This window comes from Gymnoscopelus braueri (assembly GCF_963280865.1).
Source record: "Gymnoscopelus braueri genome assembly, chromosome: 20".
In the NCBI taxonomy this organism is placed as follows: domain Eukaryota; kingdom Metazoa; phylum Chordata; class Actinopteri; order Myctophiformes; family Myctophidae; genus Gymnoscopelus; species Gymnoscopelus braueri.
This window is the reverse complement of record NC_137622.1, coordinates 9,971,988-9,981,233: the sequence shown is the minus strand read 5'-3', so window position 1 is coordinate 9,981,233 and position 9,246 is coordinate 9,971,988. Positions and strand designations below refer to the sequence as shown.

General features: G+C 43.6%; 1 protein-coding gene across 1 annotated transcript in view; it reads right to left on the bottom strand.

The window, feature by feature from the left end:
- Window positions 1–2,623: 2,623 nt before the first annotated feature.
- The window catches only part of stc2a (stanniocalcin 2a), a 7,847-nt gene continuing 1,224 nt past the window's right edge, over window positions 2,624–9,246 (bottom strand). Inside the window, exons 2-4 of the mRNA XM_080416258.1 lie at window positions 6,061–6,203; window positions 3,910–4,121; window positions 2,624–3,083 (exon numbers count right to left, since the gene is read on the bottom strand). Coding sequence (XP_080272384.1) covers window positions 2,708–3,083; window positions 3,910–4,121; window positions 6,061–6,203 — 731 coding nt within the window. The 3' untranslated portion in view covers window positions 2,624–2,707. The remainder of the gene's footprint in view (window positions 3,084–3,909; window positions 4,122–6,060; window positions 6,204–9,246) is intronic.

Below are 9,246 nucleotides of genomic sequence, written 5' to 3'. Positions count from 1 at the left end.
GGAGGAGAACAAGAGAAGTGGGAGGAGGGAGAGAAAGACGGAGCGAGTCGTCCCAAAAACCATCGAGTGGAGCTCTCTCTCTGCATCTGGTGTCCTCTGCCTCTTTCTGTGGCAGGCTCTTGGCTGAGGCCCAGAGGAATTCTCTGGTGGCCTTGGTAAATATAACATTTAGAATAACAGCTCCAAAGCCCCTGTGTGTAGACTTAACCCAGTTCCTGGGCCCTTGCTGTGCTGCCTGCGGCTCTAGTGGGGGGTGGGTGGGGGTACGGAGCATGCCTTCTTGTCTCTCCTGACCTAGGTAAGAGATCCGGAGAAATAAAGGCTAATTTAGAGAAGGCCAGGGGATGGGATGGGATCGGGGGGAGGGCATCTGTGATGCCTCTAGCTTTGGCCACAGGAACAGTAGAACAGAGTTGCAAAGGCTGTTCTTGGAGAAGAGTTCAAGCTGGTCCTAAGGAGCAAGTGGGGAAACAGTGTTCCATTCCCGCACAGAGTAAGTTGATTAAGCTGAAACAATCACGGCGCTGCAATTAATCAGGCATGTGGCGTGTTTACCGTCCTGTACGGAGCTCAGGACCGCTCGACTCGAAGATCCCATGACAGCAGCTCCGATGACCTTGTTTCAACCCTGAGCCTTCAGCTAGCAGCACAGCCCAGGAATCCAACTGACAATTATACCAAAGTGCAAGATCTAAGACTTTTCATGGCTCAAAATCAACGTAAAAAATAGTTCTACGTCTATTGAAATCTTGATTTCAAATCTCCCCACCCAACAGTATCGTCCATTAACTTGAAAATCACAGAGAAAAGGTCACTGTGGACACCAACAAGTTTAGGCACCATGATGTGTGTTATATCTGAAAGAAGATGGAGGATTTGTGAATGTGTCTTTACACCAAACTTTGTACTACTACTACTGTGCATTCTCTCTTTGCTGCAATACACTGGTAGCAAGCAATTGAAAAGAGAAAACCATGTCTTTAAACAAAATTCACATATTACTGTGTTACTGGGCAATACAATCAATATTTGTGACCATGAACAACTCTCAACTAACGCTACGGATACCGCAGATGACTATAGCATTAATCCACAATGTCAAGAAAGTTCCCGAAGCAGTTCGATTAACAATTTATGTGCTGTTGACTTTTTGGACTCAGAGTGGTAGTTGGAGATTTAAAAAACAAATGGCTTAAATTTAATAGCAGTATCAACAGTTATTAAACAGAACATTTAATCAAATACCTGGAGAACTAACCATGGCAGTAGTGCCATGTGTATGAACTACACCTTGAAATCCTGTGTTAATTTAAAGCAAATTGTTTTCAACGTAATTTCCAGATACAGTATGGGTCCTGGGTAATGCTCACTATACTAAACTGGGTTTTAGAGGTGGACTATGGATGGTTTGAAAATATTCCTTCCAATCATCGGTGGTCATTAAAAAAAAAGGTTTCAAACTCCTTGTTGAGAGATGTGTCAATGTGCACACAGTTTGTCACCAAACTGCCCTAAGTCAGAAAATGTATCAATATGTGAATCGTCTTTCAGAGTGGAGTTTCTCTTGATGAATGTACAAGTTTGTTGGCTTCTTGGCGATAAAAAACCCTCATGCACTGCAAGTCATATGTGCCAGAACTGGACTTCAAACCTGTACAATTTGTATTTAATCATCAAGTATCTAGAATTATAATACACATTCCCACTTGGAAACAACTAACGTTGTACTGTATGTTACATATCTACACGACCGATGTTTGATGGGTGCAACGACAGAGAGCACACCATACACTATATCATATATAGCATATCAGTATTGCATATGGTAGCTATATTTATACATGTTTATATAAATATAGATAAGTATATTTCTATGTACATTTTGATATTTAAACATTGCATAAAGAATAAAATAAATAATACAAACATAATCAAATCCTACAATAAGTACGATTTGAGAAATGCTATATTAGAGCCAAAATAGACCTACTGATAATCATGGTAACAATTATTACTATTCAATAATGAACAAAAACAAACAAACAAAAATAAAATGTGGCCTTACAATGTGGAGTAACAGTATCCGCTACACCACATTTACCCTGCAAGTTGACCATTTGGGACCGCTGGAATGACTGGAGACCAGGAATACAGACAGACATGTCCTTCTGCTCAGTCTGTCCGGAAAGTAAGTGTGTGTGTGTGTGTGTGTGTGTGTGTGTGTGTGTGTGTGTGTGTGTGTGTGCGTGTGCGTGTGCGTGTGCGTGTGCGTGTGCTTGTGTGTGTGTGTGTGTGTGTGTGCGCGGGCACACGCACGCACGCGAACGAACATGCATGAATGCATGTGTGTTTTAACCACTTAAGTCCTATTTAAAATATATAGTTTAAAACAAAATAACGATTTATGATATTTTTTTCCTATAATCAATGACATGCCCAAAATAGGGACGCCAGGTTGTAAGTGGTTAAATTAATGTGTGTGGTCGGTGTATGCTTGGTCGCACACACACACACACGCGCACGCGCACACGCACACGCACACGCACACGCACACGCACACGCACACGCACACACACGCACACGCACATGCACACACACACACACACACACACACACACACGTGCATACTGTAGTGATCCTGTGAATGCCGTGTATGGGGGGGGGGGGGTTCAATGGTGTCGGGCTCAAGTAAAGGGGGTCTATGTTTTCACCTCCGGATGTCGGTGGCTTCGGGGTCCTCCTGCTCGGCCACCACCCCGGCCTCGGGGCTCTGACGCCGCGGTCCGCCCTGATTGCGGTTGCGGGGATGGGCAGCGTTGAAACCGCCCTTGCCGGGCTTGTCTTTGTCGCCTTGCCGGGGAGGTCGAACGTGCTCAGGCTCGTGGTGGGGAGGCGGCGGGGGTCCCGGGCGGCGGGGGTCGGCGGCGGACGCCGCAGGAGACGGGGTGAGGGAGGAACAGAGGCTCAGGCTGTCGCACAGGGCCCCCCAGTTTTGCTCGCACTGCAGCCGCACGCTGCGTGTCAGTGCCTCCTTCACCTCCTCGCCGCAGCTCAGCAGGATGTTTACCAGCTCCACGTACGGACTGGACGGAGAGAGAGAGAGAGAGAGACGCACATCGCATTCAGTGACGAGTCAGTTCATCATGTTGATGACTGTTAGGATTTAAACACTTTCCACCTGGCATTTTGGGCATGTCGTTATCATATCAACACATCACATAGTGACTAAAGTGCACATAGATGGAAGAGTAGGACAAGATAAAACAAAGGTCTTCACTGCACGACAATGCCCAGTACGGTTCGGGTCCGTGTTTTATTATGGCAATTGGGTTCCGGTCGGTTCAAATTTTATTACCGCGGGCCCTGGGTCTGTATATCATTATGTCTTATACCCGAGTGGATCTGAGAAGATCCGTACTCAGCGCTGATCACGAGAGAAAAACATGAAGTGCTGCCTGATGATTAGGCTGACCAAGGATCAGATTACTCCACCTCAACATAAGGGGGAACATAATTTATCTGCGCATGCGTGCCAGGCTGACAGCTGAGTTTCAACTACTGTATACCGTACCATGGGATCAAAGGTGCGCGTCATGGATTCCTTCTTCGAGATGAAAACATGCAATATAATTTCATTATCTCTTATTGTTGGCTGCTATGTCCATATACTGTAATACCCAACAGTCAGGCGGTTCTGTAATATCTCTGTACTAATCGGATCTCTGGGACAAATTTCACAGGTCCATTAAGGTTCAGGTCTGTCATTTTGGACCAGTGAAGAGCTCTAGTTCAGGCAACATTAACACAAAGACTTGACTTGCAGGAGAACATTGAATGTGTGCAACAAGGAAGCAGCAAAGACATATTGGAGATGTAGGTGGTGTGTAGACAGCGGACCTGGTCACTTACCCTTTAGGGAAGAGGTCTTGGAAGTGGATCATCTCTACCATGACGGCAACGTTCTCCTTAGCAGCGGAACAGAGGTTGTGCTTGATGTAGCACTCCCGTTGAAGCTGAAACACCATCTCCTTGATGGACACGCACTTCCTACTTATACAGCTGAACTTGTGGCGAAGCCCGTGGGCCATGCACTTAAGGGCATCCTTAATGAAAGATTTTCCCTGTACACGCACACGCACACGCACACGCACACACACACACACACACACACACACACACACACACACACACACACACACACACACACACACACACGACACGCACATCCGTTAGGTAGGGCCTGAAACAACTGAAGTTGAACCTGAAGATAAACATTTTAGCATGTATGGATGTTGTTTTTTTGGTACAAGAGGAGATGTTCCTGTTTCAACTATGATGATTTTTCGGAGTATGTGTAGCATAATATCACTGTCTGCAGAAGCCCTTAGTTCGGGGAGGATTCCCCTTTGCATGAGGGGTGTATGTTTTTTTCCCCATGTGACGTGAGACCCCGGATTAGAATCCAGGTGGTGACGTTGGGGGCTCATCCGGATCAGATTTCCAGGTGGGGGGATGACAGTAGTTGAGTAACCCTGTCTGAAGTAGTCTCATGCAAGGGCGCCGATACTGTGGGTGCCTCGGGGCTGAAGCACCCAGGGGAAATGAAGAGCACCCATCACAAACTCATCACAAAAAAAGAAAAAGAAAAAACCTCTGACATCCTCACTTCATGGAGTACATTTTTTGTACCAAATTAACCGAATTAACCACATTAAAGTACCAAAACCCCCCCCAAAAAGGTAACAAACCCGGAAAATAACCGCAAATGGGTTTTGGACATAAATCGGCGCCCCTGGTCTCATGTGGTCAGACCATTTCACGACAGAGAGTCGGAATCACAAGTCATGTCAGTTTTTTGACAGAGAAAAAGTTCTGGGAACTTTTATGTGATAGGAGACGGTCCTTAACCACTTTTCAATAGTTGTGCCATAGATGTTAGATGTGTATCTAGTCTCGTGTTGCCACACGATGGGAGATCTCTGACTATCAATACATGACATCTAAATTCATTGTAGTTGCTAGAGCAGCGGTGATAACGGCTGCAGAATTAGTATGAGTGTATCGCGCATGTAACACAAAAGATATAGAGTGATTAAAGTATGTGTTTAATTACATGGGCAAATATTCTGTCACTCAATCAAATCAGATAAATTCAAGCCGTGGAGAGGCATGTTCCTAGTATGTACTGTAGGCCTGACAAACATCTTGAGACTCAGTCAGGCCTGGCTCGGTGAAGCAGAACTACAGTCTCTTGCACCCGTATGAAAGAAGAGCTGGTCGGGCTCATGGCCAGCTGGCTACGCGTGACCCTAGCTGCACACCTTCCAGGCCAACGAGAGGGTTCTGAACTCCATGAGAGAGAAAAAGAGATTGTGAAGAGTGAATGTATACAGTTTTGAGTGTGTACACTGTAGACCTACCTGAAAAGAATGTCTATATACACTGTATCTCTATAGGTTCTGCAGGGGGCAAATGCCACAAATATACAAATATACAGTATACGCTATGGCACATAGACCTTCGACTGCGGAAGAACATTTTTGGTAGATAAAATGGACAAATGGCATTCATGTGCCCTCAATAGAGGATCTGTATAAGGTTAGAATGCGCCCGTGCGCACTCAGACACATAGAGGACCCAGCCAACGAGTTCTTGATCCCTCTGCAGTCAGGAAGGCTGTATCAGTCCATTAAGTCCAGAACAAGCTGGCTCTGTGAAAGCTTCTATCCTAGCGTTGTGTGCACCCTAAATACCTTGATGTGATGCCTAGACACCAGAATAAGAATCAACTTTATTTGTCAGATCACAGGTTTGCAGGTGTAAATAAGTGGGTGAATTTCGCTGTCTTTGCACATACTTTTGCAGTCCTTCTTGTATTCCCTCCCAAAAACATGTTGTACATTACTGGATCGACTACCAGGTTGTACTATTGTTCTATAGGTGTAAGTGACATGCAGTTATATGCATTTATGTGTTTGCTCTCACTCACACGCAACATACACACACATGTACGCATGCACGCACGCACAAATGCACGCACGCACACACACTGTACATTACCTGGGAGTCAAACTTGCCGGCGTTGTGCAGGAAGGTCATGCAGATTTCCTGTAGTCCTCGTATCTCACAGGAGTTATTCTCAAAGCACTCAAACACACCACAGCCAACATCCCCTGCGCTCACCAGGCAATGTTGGATCTCAGCTGCAAAGAGGGAATGCAATGCAACATTATTTTAACTTGGAGTGTAAAACTTGACCCGTAATAATCAATTTGCAACATGGAAACAGCGCTCATCATCATCATCATCAGTGCACTCTGAAGACACACGGGTGTGTTGACACCATTAGTATGTTACAGTAGCGGGCTATCATCGACAGGAGACAACAACTCTGCTACAGTCACGCTGTGTTTGTTGCACCAACGACAAAGTTGATCCGTCACGTACTGACGCAGAGAGAGAGAGAGACAGATGTTCTCTCTCCTGTCTTCATGGTGAGCTGCCATCTGTCACAAATACACCTAGAAAGAGAGAGGGGGAGACAGAACTCTGGCTTCCTGAGCCGAGGGGTTTCTGCAGAGGAACACTTGGTGATAGAGATACAGTATTACTGTGTCATTCTGCGCCAGAATCCATCTGCACCGCCTAACATTGAACACGGAGGATGGTGCATTGCAGATACGGCCTAGACTAACTTGTGGAGGAAAATACAAATGCTGGCATTCCTGTCAATTCTTTATGAAATGTGCATCAACAAGTCTCTCATTACAGCAGTGGCACAGTGCTAGATGGAACAGTGAAGATCTGTGTCGACAGCAGCACTTTGAAGGGGGCAATATGCATAATACTTCAGTGCGTGAGAACAGCTCAAGCAAACCTATTTATTTTAGGAGGACTGTGAGAAACAGTGGGGAGGACTCTCAGTTACAATAAGAAGAGAGGAGAGAGAAGATGTTGATATGTAGCAATGTGACAATGTATCTAACATATGATGCTGCCCGAGCGTAGAATGGCACCGTGGTGCTGTCGAGCTTTCTGCTGTAGCCATGGAATACAGGAATAAAACAAATGATAGAGGACCAAAATGAATGAGAGAGAGAGAGACTCCTTTTCAACCCCAAATTGTAGTTTGACAGTATGCATTAGGAAACGTGTCATCCATGGACGTTATGTCCCCTGACAAACCCTTTTTAAGTTAATACTTGAGATTTTGCATTGTGTGTTGCAAGACCTACTGTCTTGTGAAAAATATGAATGTTTTAGTTGAATGTTGACTCAAGTCTGACATAATGCCATGATGACTGATATTACTGAGAAATGGAGAGTGCTGAGGAAAAATATAGAACAGGGTAGAATATTTTCTGTAAGAAATCGACTCCACACGTGCAACAGCCATGGGTGAGAACAAGTTATTGGTTTGACTTGGTCAAAGCAAATAAGGGATTGTCCGTGATTTATTTGAGAAATGACGGTTGTCAACAAAGAGCCTCTGTTGGGGGCAGTGGTGAACGGGAGGGAGGGATGAGGGGCTTAGACACTGAGTCAAACTCAGTGGTGGAAAGTAACTAAGTACATTTACTCAAGTACTGTACTCAAGTACAATTTTGAGGTCATTTTTACTTCACTGGAGTATTTCCAATTTTCAATCCTTTTTTTTATAAGTATTACAAAACATACATTAACCACTCCAGCCCTATTTAAACTTTGTCTGTTTCGAAAATAGCCGATCACAACGCTTTGTATGATGTAGATTTGTATACATTTTGTGAAAACTTGTGAAATGGGACATTTTGCACAATGAGTACTTTTACCTGTGGTACTTTAAGTATGTTTTGTACTTTTACTCAAGTACATTTTGAACACTGGACTTGTCTTATACTTGTTGTAAGTATTTCTACATTGTGTGGTATTGCTACTTTTACTTGAGTCAAAATGTCTGAGTAGTACCTACACTTCTTCCATCACTGTTAGGCACTGAGTTGAACTTTAGTACGCAGGAAAAGTGAGCCGCTGTCGGCGGTGCTTGTGTTGGCATCACGGGAATGTGCTTGGATCGTACGAGCTGGCCGCAACGTGCATTGAATTACACAGAGGTGTTACCAGGGACTCTGCTGTGAAAAAAAAAGGAGAACTGCCTTGGAGTTGTGAGTTGTCCCCCCTGTATTGGCGTGGAAACACATTATAACGCTGCTCTTAATCATTAGGCACAGCGGGCTTGGAGTCGTTTCACTTTTAAATCTCAGTGTGGGGAATTAACAGTGGTGTAAAGTAACTAAGTACATTTACTCAAGTACTGTACTTAAGTACAGTTTTGAAGTATTTTTACTTTACTGGAGCATTTCCAATTTTCAGTACTTCTACTCCACCACATCACTTTTTACTCCACTACAATTATTTGAAATCTTTAGTTACTAGTTACCTTACATTTGGATTATTATTACAAAACATACAGTAACACTTGATCAGCCCTATATACATTTCGGCCATTTGAAAATAGCCGATCTACAAGCTCACAATGCCTTGCATAGTGAGCTTGTAGATCTGCTATTTTCAAAAGATGTTTTTGAAAACTTGTGAAATGGGACATTCTGCATAACGAGTACTTTTGCTTTTGGTACTTTAAGTACATTTTGAGGCTAATACTTATGTATAGCCTCGCACACGCTATAAGCACATTTGTTGTCTAAATAGCAGGCAACCCCCCCCCCCCACCCCAAGATGGAATCAATAAATAAACTTAAACCTATACCCATTTTTTAAGGTATTTTTGCTTTACTGGAGTATTTCCAATTTTAAGTACTTTTACTTCTACTCCACTACATCTCAGAGACAAACATTGTACTTTTACTCCACTATAATTATATGAAATCTTTAGTTACTAGTTACTTTGTAGATTTTGATTATAATTACAAAACATACATTAACCACTTCAGCCCTATATATATTTCGGCCATTTGAAAATAGCAGATCTACAAGCTCACAATGCCTCAGGATGCGACATATTGTGAGCTTGTGGCTATTTTCAAAATATTTTTTAATACATTTTGAACTTGTAAAATGTGACACAATGAGTCCTAGTTACTTTTGGTACTTTAAGTATGTTTGGATGCCGACACTTATGTACTTTTACTCAAGTACATTTTGAATATGGGACTTATGTCTACATCGCCGTATTGATACTTTTACTCAAGTAAAGAAATGTAGTAGCCTACTTTTTCCACCACTGCGCCTATCGCGCACTACCAT